Source organism: Sphaerodactylus townsendi, linkage group LG04 (assembly GCF_021028975.2).
Source record: "Sphaerodactylus townsendi isolate TG3544 linkage group LG04, MPM_Stown_v2.3, whole genome shotgun sequence".
Lineage (NCBI taxonomy): Eukaryota > Metazoa > Chordata > Lepidosauria > Squamata > Sphaerodactylidae > Sphaerodactylus > Sphaerodactylus townsendi.
Window position 1 is genome coordinate 96,698,320 of NC_059428.1, and position 19,716 is coordinate 96,718,035.

Sequence of the window (19,716 nt, forward strand, 5' to 3'; positions counted from 1 at the left end):
TGTAAACACAAGAATCCACAAAAACCACAACCCTGACATAAGCCATTTTCAGCAAAGCTTTTTAAAAAGCAAAACAAAACAAAAAACCCTTCAAATGGACATAATCTTACCTAAAGGACCTTGGCAAGCTGATGTCAAGCTCCAGAAGACACAGAAACACCGGGGGGGGGGGGGGGCGGGGGGAAGAGAGAGAGAAGGAGGGGGAATGGCAAACACAGGCTCCCAGCATTCCAATTTAATCCCAAATACCTCTGGGATTTTTCAGGACCCATTTTTTTGGTATCCCCAAAAAATCCTGGATATATTTGGGAGACTGATGATACCTGAAAAAGACCAGTAAGGTATTTTCGATATATATCTGGATCAAGTATATTCAATTTTATATTCCTAATGTAAAGGCAAATTTTCCCCTCCTTCTCATAGTTTTTCGGGGCCACTAAATGGTGGCAGGTTAATTCCCTGTCCTGGGTGGATACATGGAAAGGAAATACTGTCCCTTTCTGTTACAACAAAAATGCCACATCTTTAGCCTAATCCTAATGCATCTAGGATTGCCAACTCAGTATTGGGAAATTCCTGGAAATTTGGGGGTAAAGTCTGGGAGAGATGAAATTTCAGCAGGGTAAAATGCCATACAGTTCACCCTCCAAAGTGGGCAATTTCTCCAGGGGAGTTGATCCCTATAATCTGTAGATCAGTTATTCTAGTATAGAAGATCTCCAATCTCCATCTGGAGGTTCGTAAGCCAAGTTGCATCCTACCAGCTTTTCTTCTGGCATGCAGGAGAGGAGGGGCAATCTCACACAATTGCTCTCCCCACATGGGGTTTTTTGCCCATGCAAATTCCACAATCCCCAGCATAGCATTTTGTAGGATCAACCCAATGTTGAAAATTTCCTTACTTTGATTAAGAGTCAGAGCCATACTACAGGTTCAGACTCTTCCTCTTCCTTCTTCATATGTAAATCATCCTCTTCTTTCCATAGTTCATTTTAACTATGAGGCAGAATTGTTACTCATCTGGACTAACCCTGGTTTACAATGACCTGGTCATTAACAATAACTTTTGCCCCTCTGTCAGAGTCATTCTGCTTTCCATCACTGTGCCCTTCCATGGGTGACCTCAGAAACAGGAGAGAGCCAATTCAGTCATCCTTCCTCTCCCTTCACAGGGCTAGTCATCCCTTTCATGTAGGGAAATGGCCTTACCCTCCACTTCATCCCTGGCCTGACTTGCTGTCCCTTATTATCTAGGCAGACTGTCTCTCCCTTCCACCCCTGCACCAATCTCAACCATTTCCCCCCTGTCTGAGCAGTCTGAGGATGGGCTGTCAGTTACCCCTCCATTCACTCCTCCCCACCCTTGTTTTCCAAATCCCATGAACTAATCCCCTACTCTCAGGCTCCAACCCCATTTTCAACTATTTCCCACCAGTTCTGTCCCACCTTCACCTCAGAATTATGGGAGTGCCCATCCATTGGCCTAGCCTGGAAGGCAAGCTTCTTCTCCAGTGGTTGCCAGGCCCTGCCAAGATGCTCTTTCTAGTACCGGCAAGTTCCTCACCTCTCCACTGCTGGCTGTTGCTGCTGGCTGTGATGACACCATGGTTGCTGGCAACCCTGCACTCAATGAAGCACTGGCCATTGCACTGCTGAGTGGCTGGGCTACTCCCTACACTGGTCATGTTTCCTGGCTCTCTGTCAACCCCAGGCAAGAGGCTGGTTGTGTCCCCATCATCTCAGGGCTCCCCAAGTGACAACGAAGCCCTCCAGGATTCAGTGGAGAGGTGAAGTCCGGAGCAGCCACTAACTACAGATTTCAGAATTCCCCTCACTGCAGGGTTTTAAGTAGGTTTGTCAACCCAATTTATGAAAACCCTGTGAAAATTGGTGCTGCCAGGTCCAAGGCATTTAATGTATAGCTGAACATGGTTATTTAAATATATCTCTAGTTGTAATGCTACAACACATTTTGCATGGGTTGTCTCAAAATGTGAGTTTCGTGATAGTTAAATGTATTTTGATAGTATCTTCTAAATACACTAGGACTTTGCAATGATTACTCATTCTCTATATGTCACACAGTCACTGTGTGAGAACACAATACATTACTATTATTAAAAATGTTATCCAGGTGCAATAAGTACATGCACTCAATTGCAAGCTATTGAAACATTTTGTAAGGAAATATAACAACTAATTAATATCATGTTGCATAAACATGATTATGGTATCTGATGCTGGGAAGCTGCAACAAGGGAGAAGTTCAAGTTGGCAGGCGAAGGAAACAGAATCATTCCTGCACTGATACAACACTTCTGAAAAAATCATGATAGAATGCTACAGAGAGCTTCTTCCTGTTTCAGTTGTGATTAATAGAACCTTGTGTGATAGGCTGGATCAAATAAAACAGAGACATGTTTGATGTTATTTCCCTGGAACTTCAGACAGCTTTAGAGCTCCAGTAACCACATTTATTAAACAGCATGTCAGAGTAATATTCTAGACAGACTTGCATTAAAGGTAACTATATGATGGGAAATGCTGCCACGTTATTGAAAAAACATATAAATATGTAAATACATAAAGACAAGTGAAGTGTGACACCACTTCCTAATTGCTTAACATGATTCCCACTAGATGCATAAATTAGAGCTCCTATTAGCAGGACTATGAATAATAAACAGTTTACTTTTTGGCTTGTTTCTAAATATACTTTCTATATGATTTCATCTTTTATTCAGTCAGTTAAAAGCAGAACATCTAATTGCAGTTTCTATTAAATTACCTTTTTGCCATAAAGCACATGTGATAACTTCTTTTTTTAATACAGCATTTTTAGCATACGGAAAAATCGTGTTATTATTAATGTATTCCCTGGTGACTCTACATTTCAATTCCCTTAATTATTTAGTCATTGCTGATTATGTCTTTTCACAATTCATTATCCCATTTCCTGCAACGTAGACATTTTATTCATTAAGTGTCAGAATGAAGGGCTTGACCTCCAGAAAGATAATCAGGAAATAAGTGGCAGATATAAAAGGTCTAGGTTTTTGTTAAGTGCTTGCTACTCTATCAAGCCACACCATCTTCTTAGGAAATTATAGTGCAAGTCAAACATCATTTAAGAAATATAAAGTACCAATCAGCACACAGACATCTATTTAAAATAAATCCAACATTTCACCAGATATTTCACCAAGAACAATGCCAAAATGAAGTTTTATACAGCCACATTTACTTATTTAATACCCTATTTTTAAACATAACATATCAGCATTTGCAAAATAAAACTACTACCCAAAACAGAGTAACATCACAAAACACTGAAATCTTATGAACATAACTATCAGCGTGTATAAGAATGATCAGCAGAACAATTAAAAATAGACAGGAGTTTAAAAAATAGGCAATGGATAGAAAATCAGAAAAAAGATACAGGATCACAGACAAGATTTAAAAACACACGATACCACAAAACCATCTAATAGCGCAATCTTATTGAATAGGATTGGAGAAATATCTGTTTTCACCTGCTGCACACAGGTGAAAAAACCCAGCAAGACACTACTAGCTGCCTTCAGCGTCTTTGTAGGTTCTTTGGAGAAGACAGTCCTTCAGGAATCTCGGCCCCAAACTATTCAGCCTTTAAAGGTCAAAACCAGCACTTAGCACTTAAGTTTTACTTGGCAGTCAATTCCACTAATTTTAATGCTATCTATATCCAAGTAAATTGGCTTATGATTGAATTGTCTGAGATGTCTAATATTTTCGCCATCATGCCATTTCATTTTCTTTCAGGTTTGTCTGATCTGCTTTTGATCTGACGTGCACTTTGTTATGCATTATTAAACAACCAATCAGCTTGCCCCTGTAGTCAGCACTGTTCCTCCTGGTTTTTGAAAAAAAAATATTGTATTCTTTTTCCATTGTACTGAAGTGATTTAGTATTTCCACTATCAGCCTATTGTTGACAGTCCAAGCCAATGAATTTCTTAAATCCATCTTAATGTTTTCTGCAGTAGAATAACCTAACAATTTAGTTAAATTTTACTTTATCTGTACTGCCCTAGATTTCCAATGCTATGAAATAATTCTTATACATAAATTCTGTAGCATTCTATCAACTGGGAACAAACCTATTTTTTCCCATTTTCCCTTTATACTAAGGAGGGTCTACTATGGTCTCATTTATTTTAAATCTTTGGTTCATTAATAGTTTTTAGAACTCCGTCTTACTAAAATACACTGTTTTAATGATCTGCGGATCAAATTTAAAGGCCATTGCTTTCACATCCTGCATGTGAGCTCCCAAAGGCACCTGGTGGGCCACTGCGAGTAGCAGAATGCTGGACTAGATGGACTCTGGTCTGATCCAGCAGGCTAGTTCTTATGTTCTTATGTTCTTAAAGGAGTAACAGAAAGCAGATCTTTAAATCTCTTTTGCTTCAAATCTCTTTTGGTAACTTAAGCTCCTGCTTCAGATGTGTGACTGTGTTCTTTAGTGTGAAAGGCATACTGAAATAGGGTTATCATCTCTTCTGGGAGGCTTTCTCAGACTGGATTTCGCTAACAGTGTCATATCGAAACAGGCTCCTGCATGCCTATCAGTTTATGGATCAGGACCTGTTGAAGAAAACTGGTTGCACATCCTAATGAACATTCATGACACTGTTTTCACTGGGAAATGCACTCAAAGGTGCATGCCCGTGCATACATTAGCACACCTAGTCTTGTGAAAATATTTTTGAGATGACTAGTCTGTCTCATTGTAATCAGAGCACCCAAACAATCACGACAAATTTTGATGGATGGCATCCTTCTGCCCCACTTTTCACCAACCCTCTCCCATCGCTAGGTAGGTCATAACTTCTACCTAGCGATCCTTGTTACTTCCTTTCTCCCTCTCTCCCTCTCTCACACACCAGGTCTTTAAGTTGCCATTGGCCACAGGCTCACGCAGACAATCACAGAAGATGAACAATAAACAAACAAAAACTTAACAAGAACACCATAGGAACACCTAAATGTTAACACATTATCCACTTGAAGTAATAATTCTTGAGCATGTGCACAGACAGACCAAATGAATTACTAGCAGGTGAGCAAGGAGCACAGACTGGAACACAGATGCCAGCTGTAATGCCTTGGCTATGTGTCTGTTCTGCTCTTGCTTTCCCAGATGTATATCTTGGGCATAGACAGAAAGTGCAAGCCCTGGGGCATGACCCAAAGGGCTTTTAGTATGTGATCTGCTGGATTCTGGACTGACCCCAGGATACAATGTGTTCTTGTCATTTAGATTGTATTTTATTGTGCTTAATTCTATTTTTATTTGTTGTCAGCTGTTTTGAGTCCCATTAGAGAGAAAAGCAGCAAATAAATAACCTAACAATACCCTCCTAAGCAGAGTCATACCCTGCTAAATCCACTGAAAATAAATATGCTGAAAAGGATATAGTCTGCTTAGGGTGGCACTGAAATGAATGGAAAGCATGAATAAACTGTACCCCTCACATAAAATGAAAGCTGCTCATTGCACCTGTGCACATGAATTCTAGTCCTCAAAAGCTTATGCAAGTGTGAAGAAATAGCATTTTCCACTGAGGTTTGAAAGGACATTTTAACAACTTTTCCCCCTCTGGGCAGGAAGGATGGGGCAGTCAATTCAATTGCTTTCCTGCCTCACCTCAGTCACTTCTTCAGAGATGCTAATAGAAGTAGCTAGAGACTATGGGATGTCAAACTCCACCCCCACCCATCTCCAAGCAGGTATCACAAATTTAGAGGTCTTAAAAGGATAGCAGGGACTCTGGCAGGAAGGAGATTCCTTGACCCAGACTGACCAGGCCAAGGGGGTGGGGATGGGGAATTGATAAAACTCTTGGGAACAGAGAGGAACCAGTTCTTCTGGTTGGGATCATCAGATGAAACAGAGCTCTTGCCTATAGTATGGGAACAGCAGCTATTTTGGCCTAGAGCTCACCCAAGGAGCTGGAGGACTACTTCCAGGTAATGGATAATCTGCAGACAGCTGTAACATCCTAAGATTAAGAGCCAACCGTAAAATACAATCTGATAGGTTATGTGCAGAGGGAGGGACAGAGAAATTGTGTTTATCTTACTTTTCTTTGGGACGCCTTACTTGACCTGGTGCTGTGCTGAAACTTATGGTTTTAAGCATTTTCTTTTTAATAAATAGTTTTAAACTTTGGATGCTGGTAGCAGTTCTTTGTACCACACAGTAACCCATGTCCTGGGCGCACACCCTTTGGTCATGTGTGGGGGAGGTGTCCCTGCACCTGGCCTCTCCCACAGTGTGGCGATTCAGCTGGTGCATGGTGACTTCTGTGCTGGGGTGCCGCTCACCGGCACCCAAGCCCAGGTGCAGCTGCATGGTGGGGAGGCCTATCCCCTGGTGGGGAATCGTGCCAGCGCCCAAGGTCGGGCCCAGCTGCATGGTGGGAAGGCCTGTCCCCTGCCGGGAGATTGTGCTGGTGGCTGAGGCTGGGCCCAGCCACATGACAGGGAGGCCTTTTCCCCGGCAGGGGATTGCACTGACATGCGAGGCTATGCCCAACTGCGTGATGGGAAGCCCCCACTCCGGGGGATTGCACCAGTACCCGAGTCCAGGCCCAGCCATGTGGCTTAGGCCTGCCGTGGCACCATATCCCCGCCTCCCTGCTTCTGACTGGCTTCTGATCTGGCAGGAGGTGGCCTGCAGGGAGGCAATGGGGGGCTCGGATGGGCGTCATGGCAGCAGGTCAGCCCAGGAGCTGGGCCACTGTTGTGGTGCCCATACGAACCGCCCCCTGAGTTTAGGGGTTGTGGGGAGACAGCACGGAGCAGGTGTTGTCCTCAGGCGCTATTTCCCCCCCTCTGGTACCACATAGACCCTTACTGTCTTGGTCATGCTATTTTAAAGAAGTGGTGCCTGGAAGGGGGAAAGGCTGGTAGTTGGCAAATATGTATTTCTCCAGAGGCACACCGAACAATTAATTGTCTCCATGGTGCCCAGCAGTGGGGAAGCAAGAGACATAGAGGCAAGGCCTCTGAGATTGGAAAGAGAGCTGAGGGGTCCTGACTTTCCCCAGTGGGCAATTTCTTCAGTGCTCAGGTGGTGGCAGCAATTACCCAAGAGAGAGAGACAAGCCTGGAAGAGGGCTAGGTGGAATAGAGCCTGCAGGTGAAAGCAGGCTTGTTCCTCCACAGCTGGAATAAATTTTTCTTTGCCTATGAAGTGTTACAACACCAGCATCTGTTTTCTTTTCCCATTTTCAGTAACTTATGGCACCATCCTGAGCAGCACTACAACCTTCTAAATGAATTCATTTCAATGTATTCAAAATGATAGAATGTGACTTAGGATAGAATGTGACTTAGGATAGAATGTGACTTAGGATAGCTATTTACTAACTGTCCCCCATTTATTTATATAGTAACTGGGGTAGAAAGGCAGGGAAAGGCAGGCAATGGCAATACAATATGACCACAGTAGAATCACTTAACGTTTACTTTTAAAAAGTATTTTGGGACTAATCTTCAGCAAGTCTATTCACAAATAATTTCCCCTTTATTCAATGAGGTTCACTTCCGGGAAAAAAATATTCTTAAGGATGCAGTCTTTGCACTTACAAGGATGGAAAGACAGAGGAAGAAGAACATAAATGCAGTACAGATGTAATATAAATTCCAAATAATTAGAGAGGCATTTAGGGCTGAAGCCATGCGTAAACAAAATCTGTATTGCATGAAATTGGTAAATGAAGTCAAAATTTGAACTTTGAATAATTTCTCCACATATATGTCTAAGCTGTTGAGAAAACATCTTGTACCAGTTTCTTTTAATGAGTGTTTGCTTATTTAACTGCTATATTCAGTTAGTAATCCTCGTAGGTTTGGGGGAAATCAATTTTCCATGAGCCATTGGAATACCACCAGACATGAACTATTTCTGTAACCCTATTCCTAGTACAATGCTTATTAGATGTTCCATTCTATTGACTGAATCAACCTTCACTGTATAATCCACCTTCAGTCTTCATGAGAAAGGCAGACTGTGAAACATAGCGAAATAAATAAATAAATAAATAAATAAATAAATAATGAATTCACTGTATATTTCAGGAACCCAAAACACAGGTGGTAAATCTTGTGGCTTTCAGCAGTGTTACGATGCATCACACTAAAAGCAACCCCCAAAACCAAACAGACTTTTCTTACTACTTATTCTTAAATCTGGTAATTTTACTGCTATAGAAAACCTGGTACATAGTATCTCAAAACATACACCAAACTCATATCAAACATACTCTAAGTTGTTAAATAATGGAAGGATAAAGTGTAGTCCTACCCTTAACATTTCTTCAACACAGCTGTCATCTTCTGTCCCATTCTCCTGTAAACAAAGAAGAAACGGGAAATAATTGACACCACGGTTGAGTATACACCTTTGAGCAACAAGTATGCAATGCTAAAGTAAAGTCTGTCAAGTCATTTTATCCCTCTTGTATATAGGCCTTTCTTGCATGGGTCATTTACTACATATCTAGCCACCAAATGCTACTTTTTTCCTTTGAATTCTATACATTCTTCCCATTCAAATGGATTCGGTTCGGCTTGCATTTGGGGAGCTTGATTTTGGCTTGAATACAAGCCGAATTTGCCGAATTGGACTCGATTTGGCTGTATTATAAGCCTACTCAGCAATCCCATTTAGAGTTATTTCAGTCTAAAAACCCATTGATTTAAATGGGCTTGGACTGGAGAAACTCAGCATATGACTGCACTATAAAATAACTAAACATTTGCAGAAAATACTAATGTCTTTCTCTTGTTAGTGAATATTGCTATATTTTTCTAAATTATAGTTTCTAAATATATATTCTCTCCAGTGGGTACCCTTCTCCTCACCTCTGATCTGACCTTGCAATAACTCTTCAAGGTATGTTAGTCTGAGAGTTCACCCAGAGAGCTCTTAAGGTCACCCAGAGAGCTTCATGGAAGAGCAGGGATTCGAACCTGGACCTCTCAAATCCTAATCTGACATTTTAACCACTAATCCATGCTGATTTGGGGGATGGAGCCTGGGGAAGGCAGGATTTGTGCAGGGATCTCAGCAGGGTATAATGCCATAGAATCCACAACACAAAGCAGCCATTTTCTCCAGTTAACTGATCTTGTGTAGAGATTGGTTTCAATTCTGAAAGATCTCTAGGCCCTACTTGGAAGTTGACAAGCCTAGTTTTTAAACTTATGTTGTAATGTTAATGCGATAGTTTAATACAAGATTCAACTCAATGAAGCCTTAAACAGAAATACTGACAATTCTAGTTTATTCTTTAAAAGAAAGGCAGCACGATTCCTGCACTTATTTTTCATCCTCTATCTATCTGTGGGTAACTGTCAAGACCCCCTTGACCAGACAGTGAAGACACTTGTAGGAGCACAAAGGTTTCTTTATTGCAGGCAGAAGACAGGTCAGGAACAGTTGCAAAACAGCTCTGCCAATTTAGCAGAGCTGTTACCCATATAAGCATTTTTCCCCGTTCCCCCTGCCATCCAGGCAATGAAGCAGTTTTGAGAATGTGGCCTTCAAGAGGCCAAAACCAGGGAACAGCTGATAACACACCTGGTTGTTGGCAGGCTGCGAGCTAGCAAGCATAAGAATTCACACAGCAGAAACCCACAGAAATTAGGCCTGACAGTATCATTGTGCAAAACAGAAACCAGTTACATGTATCTGAACAGTCTTACTCTACTACCAAGAAAATATAAAGAAATGTAGCTGAGGAGATTTAACTGAAGAAATTGTCAGGAACTAATAACCAGACATACAGAGACAGTTATAAGAATGGAAGCTGAATAAAAGGAAATAAAAGGAAACCTAAAGGCAGTCAGGCAATAGTTTCCTCTCTCAAGTTACAGCTTTCATACAAATAAACAGCTTGCAATCTGTAAGCAGTAGTATTATTGACTATCACTTAAAATGGCTCCTCCCCCAAATCCCACAGGATATACTCCGCTTCAGAGAACCATTGATTTTGATGGGGCCACCTACATGCCACCCAGTCCAACTCCCTTCTCAAAGCTGGATCAGCCTAAAGCCAATTGGCCATGCTGGCAGAGGCTGATGGGAATTGTAGTCCATGAACATATGGAGTGCCACAGGTTCGCCACCACTGGCTTAAAGCATCCCTGACAGAAAAGTTGGTCTCAATGCATGTTTGTGGCAGGGTGCCTCAGGAATAGGGTCCGAGCATTCCCCATCAGTGTTTCTGTCAGCATGGCCACTGGGCTGGGCGCTGGTAGGGGCTGATGGGAATTGTAGTTCCTGAACATCTGGAGAGCCGCAGGTTCCCTACCCCTGGTCTAGCCACTTCATGAAGATTGCCAGTGAGGGAGGGGGGCTCAAGGCCTCTCTAGGCAGGTGGTTCTGCTGCTGAACAACTCTTACTGTAAAAAAAGATCCTAATATCCAACTGGTATCTTTCTGCCTGTAATTTAAGGCCATTATTGCAAATTTGATCCTCTGCTGCAAACGGCAACAGCTCCCTGCTCTTCTCAAAATGACAGCCTTTCAAACCCTTAAAGAGAGCAATCATGTTCCTTCTCAACCTCTTCTTCTCCAGACTGACCATTCTCAGACTGACCATTCTCAGTTCCCTCAGCCTTTCTTCAGGCCCCTGATCATCCTCACCACTCTGCTCTGCACAGTTCCATCCACATTCCATCCACATCTACAACTACACACAGTAATCCAGGTGCTGCCTAACCAATACAATTTATACAGTGGAACTATGACATCTTGTGTAAGCATTTATGCAAACATTTATTTTTATTCAGCTTTCTACCTCTTTCTGGGTTTTTTTTCATATTGGGAAAAGGACTAGTTTTCACTAGCACTCTTATTTAATTTTATACCAGACACATACTTTAGTGTCAAAGCCATCTAGAATCTAAAAAGTGTATCACAATCTGGTGACTTGATTTATAATATGTTGATTATACCTATAGCATTATCTCTTCTTTTCACCTCTGCTTAATAATCACTAAGCGTATCAGAACCTGGTGCTTTTAAATTGCTGCTTAAGTATGTACTTATTCACCATCTTCTACAGTGAAGATCAACACAATGAATTCACTTAGCTTCTCTGCAATCTCTAGCTATTCCTTCATCCTTTATTGTTTGACGGTTCAGCTTGCTGGCTTCATACTTCAGCACTTTTTTTAGCAATAAATTCTTCAAATTCATATTTTTCTTGCTTGCTTTATTGTCAATTTACTTTTATTTTGACAATGTTCTCTTCACTTGGGCAATGCTTTCATTTTTAAAGAAAAGAAACTAGTCTCATTTTCAAAAGTCCTAGACAACATAGAAACCTGGCTCCTAAAATGACCCAGTTTTCTGAAAGTTATGTCCTCCCCTCTAACTGACCTGTACTTGGCTAGCCTTTTCAGAAGATATAGGAAAACAGTTCACGTTATGTTGGAGAAAATAGTATTTTCAGGTCCCACAAGCCCTGAACGTTTATTGCCCTTCCAGTTCTGCTCTAAATCTCAAGATAAGATTCATTCAAAACCTTATCAGTGCAGAGGTTCTGCTCTCTCAGCTAGGTTCAAAATGTTCAGAGATACTGAACTGTCTGAAATCTCAGAGGGAAAGGGCTTTTACCACTTCACGGACAGAAAATGCCAGCATGCACATTTCTCCCCCCTCCCCCCATCTTGTTACATGATCCCCAACCCTGAAAATAAAAAGCTGACATAATAGCATAACTATGAAAAGCAAAGTACTTTGAGGTGGCAAAAATCACTCTGTATCAGCTTAGTGTTTGCTGCTTGAACAAGTCACTCACACCAGTTTTCACAGACTGAATAAACAGATTTTAGTAACTCCACAAAATTTGAAAGTCTAAGGCTGCCACCTCCAGATTGGCAAATTACTGTACATTGGGGCAGGTTGCTCACAGGTGTATAATGCCACAGTCTTCACCCTTCAAAGTAGCCATTTTCTGTATGATAACAGATCTCTGAAGTCTGGAGATCAGTTGTCATTCCAGGGGACCTTCGGACCCACTTGTAGATTGGCAACCTTATTAAATACTGATGCATTCACCTAGTACTCACACTGACTGCAGTCCTATACCCATTTACTAAGGAATCACTTTTGCTGAAATTGGGCCCTGCACAGTTTGCTATACACTTCGAAAACATTTCACTGTATCTATTATTACACCTGTTTCAAAAAGGAATTGGAACTTTATTTGTAGAGAACTGGATTGGATCAACGTTCTGCTGACACCATATTATTCCTAATGGTAGTGGGATGCCATTTGTAATCCAGAAGAAAAAACCTCCCTTTTTTATTTTGCATAGGTGCTCCACTGTTACTGTGCAGTTACATTGAAGTGGCAATTCCAAAATTTCTCAGCGTCCATTTCTACACTGAAAACTATCCACACAAAAAGGAAACAAAAAAACCCGCACACCTCACTGGAGCAGGCACCATTACCTGAAAGAACAAAATTGTATAGCCCACCCCTTCATAATAAAATTTTTAAAATCCAAATTAGAGCTGCAGCAGCACACAATTATTTCTGTGGCAGCCTTGTGTCACTCGCTCATTTCACTCACTCCTAACTGTTTACTGCATAGCTTGCAGCTGTGGACAAGTCTACATAGGGACAACAAAATGCAGTGTCCCGACACGAATCAAAGAACATGAAAGGCACTGCAGACTAACTCAGCCAGAAAAATCAGCAGTACCAGAACACGTTATAAACCAAGCTGGACACAGAATGTTATTTGAAAACACAGAAATGTTGGACCACTCTGACAGCCACTATGTCAGACTACACAGAGGAGCCATTGAAATCCACAAGCACATGGACAGTTTCAACAGGAAGGAAAAAATGATGAAAATGAACAAAATTTGGCTACCAGTACTTTAAAACACTAGAATCAAGACAATGGTTTAGTGAATACCACCCAGACTCAGGATGTAATAAAATGGATTGCAAATGAGTACTTAAATGCACTGGCAAACTGCTATGCAAATACCCTTACTAATTGATTATGCAACTTCAGTGTTACATACAAATGCTAAAATGGGGGAAATTCCTAATGCTTGTAACAATTGCAAATGGTTCTTTCTCCCACCCTGGGTATTTCACAGGTACACTCCACTTGCTCTACTGCCACTAGATCCTGTGAAGATCCTAGCCACAGATGCAGGCGAAATGTCAGGAGAAAATACTACTAGAACACGGCCATGCAACTTGCAAAACCCACAACATTTTTGTGATTCTGGCCATGAAAACCTTCATCAATACACAGACTACTCCAGAATATAAGATTGCAGTAATGTTACAACATCGCTTAAGATTCTCAAATTCTCAGTAAAACTTCTTAAGGTTTGAAAAAAAAAGAAAACTCTTCAAACCTTCCCCTCCCTCCACACTTTTCCAATAAGTTACAAGCAATCAATTATGAACAGGCTCACTGACAGTATTTCATCTTGTAAAAGATGCCTGGGCACCTCTGGTGAAATGTTTAGGCATGCTAGCCAGGCAGTCTCATTACTCTTTAAAATTTTGTTCGTATAAAGCATGCACTGGAGTCCAGAAACAATAACAGGGAAATGTAATGGACTGGAACAGTATAGTTCTATTAATAAAATATAAGGGTTTTATTGTTATTGCACAAGACTGATTGTATAAAATCAATACTTTGTCACTGTATGTTAATGTTTTTCTTCACTTAGGGAAATAAAAGAATGTTGACGAGAACATACTTTCTTGCCACATTTTTGGAAAATGGTAACAATTAAAATTGCTACTGCTAGATGCCTTATGATCCCCATCAGAAAAGCTGAATTTCTTTAGAGTCTAAAGCATGTGGTGTTCAGAGTGCTTAACACTTCTAGAATTCCACTCCTCCTCTCTGAATGTAATGTTTTTCCAAAAGAGCCAACTGGGCTGTTTGGAAATATCTTCTGCATACTACATTATCTGCTGTACCATGTTTATTAATGGATTCTGTACTAAACAGAATAACTCTTTGAAGTAGATGTCTATTTTTCTTGAAAGTTTCCAGAGTGGAAGTTAGACACTTTTGTCATTGTAGCTGACAAGCTTCTTTGTGCAGTGTATTACTATCTTGCCTTCAGAACTAAGGTCCAGTTTGACATACTAAGAAGAGAAGAAGAGTTTGGATTTAGATCCCCCCTTTCTCTCCTGTAGGAGACTCAAATGGGTTTATAATCTTCTTTCCCTTCCCCCCTCACAACAAACACCCTGTGAGGTAGGTGGGACTGAGAGAGCTCCGAAAAGCTGTGACTAATCTGAATTCCCCAGAAAAGCCTCCACAGCTCAAGCGGTGGAGCGGGGAATCAAACCCGGTTCCTCCAGATTAGAATACACCTGCTCTTAACCACTATGCCACTGCTGCTCCTTTAGTATTAAATGCTTTGTAACCTCCTACTCATGGGAAGGGGTAGCTTGAGTAGAATGCTACATCATTTCTCTACATGCATATCATACTGCGGTTCTGACCAAGTGGTTCAATTAATCTTTCCCACATCCATGAAAACAGGGACCTAACCTTGATTTAATCTAAAGACATAATTATTTGGTTAGCATACAAAGAGATTTCAGGCTAGGCACTTTGATTCACATATTCTCTTATGATTTATTTATTTAAAACATTTATTAGCTGCCTTTCTCCCTTGCAAAATTTAAGAAGGAGAGTTGGATTTATATCCCCCCCTTTCTCTCCTGTGAGGAGGGGCTTAAAATCTCCTTTCCCTTCCCCCTCACAACAAACACCCTGTGAGGTGGGTGGGGCTGAGAGAGCTCTGTAGAGCTGTGACTAACTCAAGGTCACCCAGCTGCTATGTGTGAGGAGTGTACAGGAGTGAATTCCCCAGATAAGCCTCCACAGCTCCGGCAGAGCAGGGAATCAAACCCGGTTCCTCCAGATTAGAATACACCTGCTCTTAACCACTATGCCACTGCTGCTCCTTAAAGCGACCTAACAATATAGATAAAATAATTACAAAACACAATCATAAAACCCATAAAATAATTTAAAAACGCCAATTAGGATTGCCAATAATAAAAACGAAGTCAATCAAAATGCACTCTTAAATAAAATGGTCTTCAACTGCCTCCTGAAGATCGACAATGGGGAGGCCAGGCTGTGGGGAGTTTATTCTGTCATTGTTCCTTATTGCTGTCTGAGGGTGGATCTCTTTTGTGTGAGGCCCTTTTCAATAATACACACTATTCCATTGCTGGGGTAATAAATTGGCCAAAGCCATTATATTGAGCAGAAGCGTGAGGCTAAGCATGGGTCTGGATCTGGTCATATGGGTAACGTGCTACAGCTCAGCAAGGCAGGTGCCCCATCCCGAGCTTTGTTCTACTGTGGGGCTCTGCTGGGCGGACGCTCCTGGCCAGAGATGTTCCCCTTTGGCCCAGTTCAGCAGGGGCGGTTGCCTCTTGCCGCTGTTGCCGTCCCAAAGGGGAAGGCATAGCTCCCTAGCTCCCTTCCCCTTCCGCCCTTCCAGAACCATACCCATGTGCCAAACTGCCAAGTACTGGGCTATGACAAAATAAGCCTGCATTAACATAGAAAATTAGTGAGAGGTGGGTGGGCAAATTGTCAGCACATGGCCTGAGCAAAGGAGGGTGAGCCCCTTTAAAGTCTCGGCTCACCCCTCCTTTCTTCCGGTAACACTTGCCCTTTCTAGTATGGCTCCCCTTCCCCTTCCGCCCTTACTGGGCGGTATCAGCTGGTCTTGCTTCTCCCCACCTCGAGCAGCAACCGCGCCTTGTGGTGATTCACAGGCGTCTTTAAAAGGACAACTACCAGTATATGTATTTTGTTAAGCTGGAATAAAATACTGCTTAATAAAAGGGACACACTATCCATATGACATTTTATTTGTTCTACAAAGCAAAACTGAAGTTAGTCAGAACTGCCACACACTGTATGTGTGCCTATTCCAATGCAGTAGCTGTATTAGACTGTAGCAGCAAAAACCAGTCTTGTGATTTAACTTTAAACTAAGGACTATATATGGTAACATCAGCTTTCACCATTGGAGACCACTTTATCCAGTGATAAGGTGCAAGATTCAGACTTTACCATGTAATGGGAATCACAGTTTTCCATCAGTCTGTGGAAAGAAAACTACATGTGCACAAAGTCATGATTTTGACCAGTGTTAAGGAAAGAGGTGAATTGACTGTGCAAGTCTTGCTCAGTTTCACAAGAGCAAATGATCATTTACAGAGTGACATTATATATCTGTCTGCCCTGCACCGGAAACTTCACTGAATTCATTGGGTCTACATCTAAGCAAGTCTCTATTGGATGATGGCCTAACAGTGAATCCTGAGTGACTTGAAGGGAATTAGTAGGGCATAAGTCTCCTTAGAAGGCTTTGCTAATCTCAGCAATCTCTTTACTAAGAAATGTTTCACTGTGCTTGTCAGTAACAGAACAACATTTACAAAAGAAGACATAATGAACAATTAACCTTTCCATCACTCTGTAATACACATCTAAACACCAGTTACTACCAAACCATCCAATAGATTAGTTTTCACCATACCTTTTTAAAAATGTAAATTAACAATAAATCATAAAAAGCTACTTAATATGAAACGAATTACGTCCCTGTTTACATTATTTAACACCAAACATGGTTGTTTTGCATGTCTATAATTAGTGAGCTATAAAAGATGCCATAACTAGGAATATAATGAAAAGAACTATTTGTAAATGATAATTGGTATTCAGTCCCACTGAGCTGAAGATAATACAAATGAATGAAGATAATACAAATACCTTCCTCTCTCCCCCAGTTGACAAACTGCCCAGCCTTAGCCCAATAATAGAAAAAGTACCAATACTCTAGAAACTAAGTATGACTGAAGTGTAAAGCATTTAGGCATAATGTTCTGGATTCACATAGTTCCATTTTATAATTTACTTATTTCTTAATTTACTTATTTTTTAAAGAGTTTTGGCCACTTTTTCAACAAGTCCTAATTCTGGCCTACTCATAATCAGTGGTGGGATCGAAAAATTTTAATAACAGGTTCCGATGGTGGTGGGATTCAAACAGTGGCGCAGCCGCACACACACACCTCCAATCACTATTGGGCAGGGAGGTTGCTTTAGTAACCCCTTCTCGGCACTCAGAAAAAATTGGTAACCACTTCTAGAGAAGTGGTGAGAACTGGTTGGATCCCACCTCTGATCATAATCTTACTTACGTCTGCTCATAGGGGCTCACTCCAAGGTAAAACAGTCTGTGCTTTCCTATAACTATTGCTCATTAAGAGGTCTTTTGTGCAGGCACACACAGGACTGTGCAGACCAGACCAGAAGATTCTGAGAATTTTGGAGTAACATTTTTTCTCCTGCCCAAATGGGAATGTGACAGAATCAGGGAGAATGATCTTCCCTCCGATATGCCTTTGCTGTTGGCAGCATAAAGGCTCCCTTGAGTTAAAAGCCCACAGCAGGAAAAGGAGGGAGGGATGTATGCCTGTACAGAAGACCATTCAATGAACAACAATTATAGGTAAGCACAACCCTGAACCGTTTCTGTGCTTGGCCCACCTCCCTCTCAAGCTATCCAGTACTGTAGCAGAGAGAGGGAGCAAGGCTGCACCATGGAAAAATATTGATATAAAATTTAAAGGGTTTTTTTTTAAAAAAAACTGTCAATCTTGTTATTTACAGAAAGCAACCCAGAAGTGAGGGCAGGCAAGCTGTGCAGCAGGTAGTGGGACACCTTTTGGTGCAAACAAGGAAACATGAGGAGACTCCACTGTGGCCCCACAGAACCACAGAAAGTGCTCCACGCATAGTGGGCCCTTGATTCCTTGGGCCATCTGAGAATTCCCGCAGCACTGGGAATCCCCCTTAAACCCAATATACATAGCTTCAGATCCATTTAATTATTACTGTTTCAAAATACTACTAAAAACAATACTTAAAATCAAGTTGCAAAATGGCACAGCAGCATTGTCAAAGCACAATGAAAAGGGCTTTTTTAAAACTGAATGTTATCAAAATCCTCAGTATTTGTTCATTTGAGGAGCGACTTATTGATATCTATTTCCTAGCGCTGTATATTGACATGTGTGAGTATATGCATGCCTTTTTCAGATCATCCATTCCAAATAAATATTGAAACAAGCTTCCACTATGAACAAGTAGTGCAATTACCCTTGGGGAAAATCAATCTCACTGTTTCACTGTTGCTGTTTTAACTGTCATCCAGACTCATTAAAAGAAAGTTAGGACTGAATGGAAAGAAGAAAATTAGGGATAAGATCAAACCCTTCTTTATCATTTTATAACAAAGAAACCAAAGCAGTGTGGCATCTAATTTTTAATGCTCCCAAGCAAAGCTCAAGCTGAAACATTTCCTCAGCAAATGCAAATGTAATCTTTCACTCATTTCATCCTCCAGAGTTCTGACTCATGCCTGAATGGAAATACAGAACTATTTTTGGCAGCAGGAAGCTCAGGAAACAAATGTGCATGCATTAGAAAATTATACTGTGCGGCTATATTGTATGGAAACAGCAGATCACTTGAGAAAAATACTGAAGAAGTAATCAAATAATGAACGACAATTTACCAAAACACACTACCTTTTCCCAGTTACGGTGTCAAAGTGTGTGATCTCCTGGAACATCCTTTTGGTTTACAACCTTAACTGAGCATAAATATTCATAGTAAAAATCAAGTGAAGTACAGAAGTATTCCAATAATTAAGACCATATGAATAAAAATCTCTGAAAAAAAATGTTTGGGGGAGCTACAGCAGATGCTTTGCCATTGGTATGTGTTTATTACATGTGATACAACCAAAGTCCATCCCAAGAGCACATGGACTGAGTACCCAAAATGTCAGTCCCAGAACAGGTGTACAACACATTGAGCATCTTTCCCCACAAACAACTTTCCTCTGCAGTGTATCGAAGAACAGTTTTCATATCAGACTGGATGTATTCTGGGCAGGTTAAGGACTACCCCTAAACTATGTTAATGAATTACTCTGGGGAGGGAACATTGTCAGCCTGCTAAGAGTCATTCCTTCTCTTCAATCTGAGAAGGATTTTGGATCTTCAAGACCCCATATTCAGATAAAGTATATCAGTGGGTGGGAAGGGACAGTGAGTGCCCAAGGCTCTTGCTGAACTGAGATTTCTCCTTGAAAAGTAACAAGTGAATAAGGCCAGAGTATAAAACTCTTATTTATTGCCCTGGCCTTTAGAGGCTTTCTTAGAACATTTGCCATTTCAATAATGTATAAGGGATCTAAGACAACAGTGCTTACCATTTTGAGGGGAAATAAATCCCAGCCCGAGCTAATTTGTGTACAGCTGCCAGCAATATAAACATAGCTGGTTAGAATTCTTTATATAGTACAAGCCTTTGTACTCCATACTTCAGGCAAGTTAATAAGCAGGTGTCAAAACTCTGAATTAAAATTCCCAGAAGAGGACACAGAACAAAGGACAATAAAAATGATTTTTAAATAATCATAGGGATAAATAGCATCCACTTCTGACAAATGTAAGTGCTGGCATAAAATGTTATTAGGCTACCGAGATTTTCTTTTGTTCAGGAAGAGGGTTTTGTTCTCCAGCAGTGTCATTCATCATTCTAATGAGCCCTCCA

The 19,716-nt window shown here is 41.0% G+C and overlaps 1 protein-coding gene across 4 annotated transcripts in view; it reads right to left on the reverse strand.

Moving 5' to 3' along the window:
* Positions 1 to 19,716, reverse strand: part of AFF3 (AF4/FMR2 family member 3) — a 306,895-nt gene that overhangs the window by 157,456 nt on the left and 129,723 nt on the right. For all 4 annotated transcript variants that reach the window (XM_048494122.1, XM_048494123.1, XM_048494121.1 and 1 more), the window contains one exon: positions 8,357 to 8,401. In XM_048494122.1, coding sequence (XP_048350079.1) covers positions 8,357 to 8,401 — 45 coding nt within the window. The remainder of the gene's footprint in view (positions 1 to 8,356; positions 8,402 to 19,716) is intronic.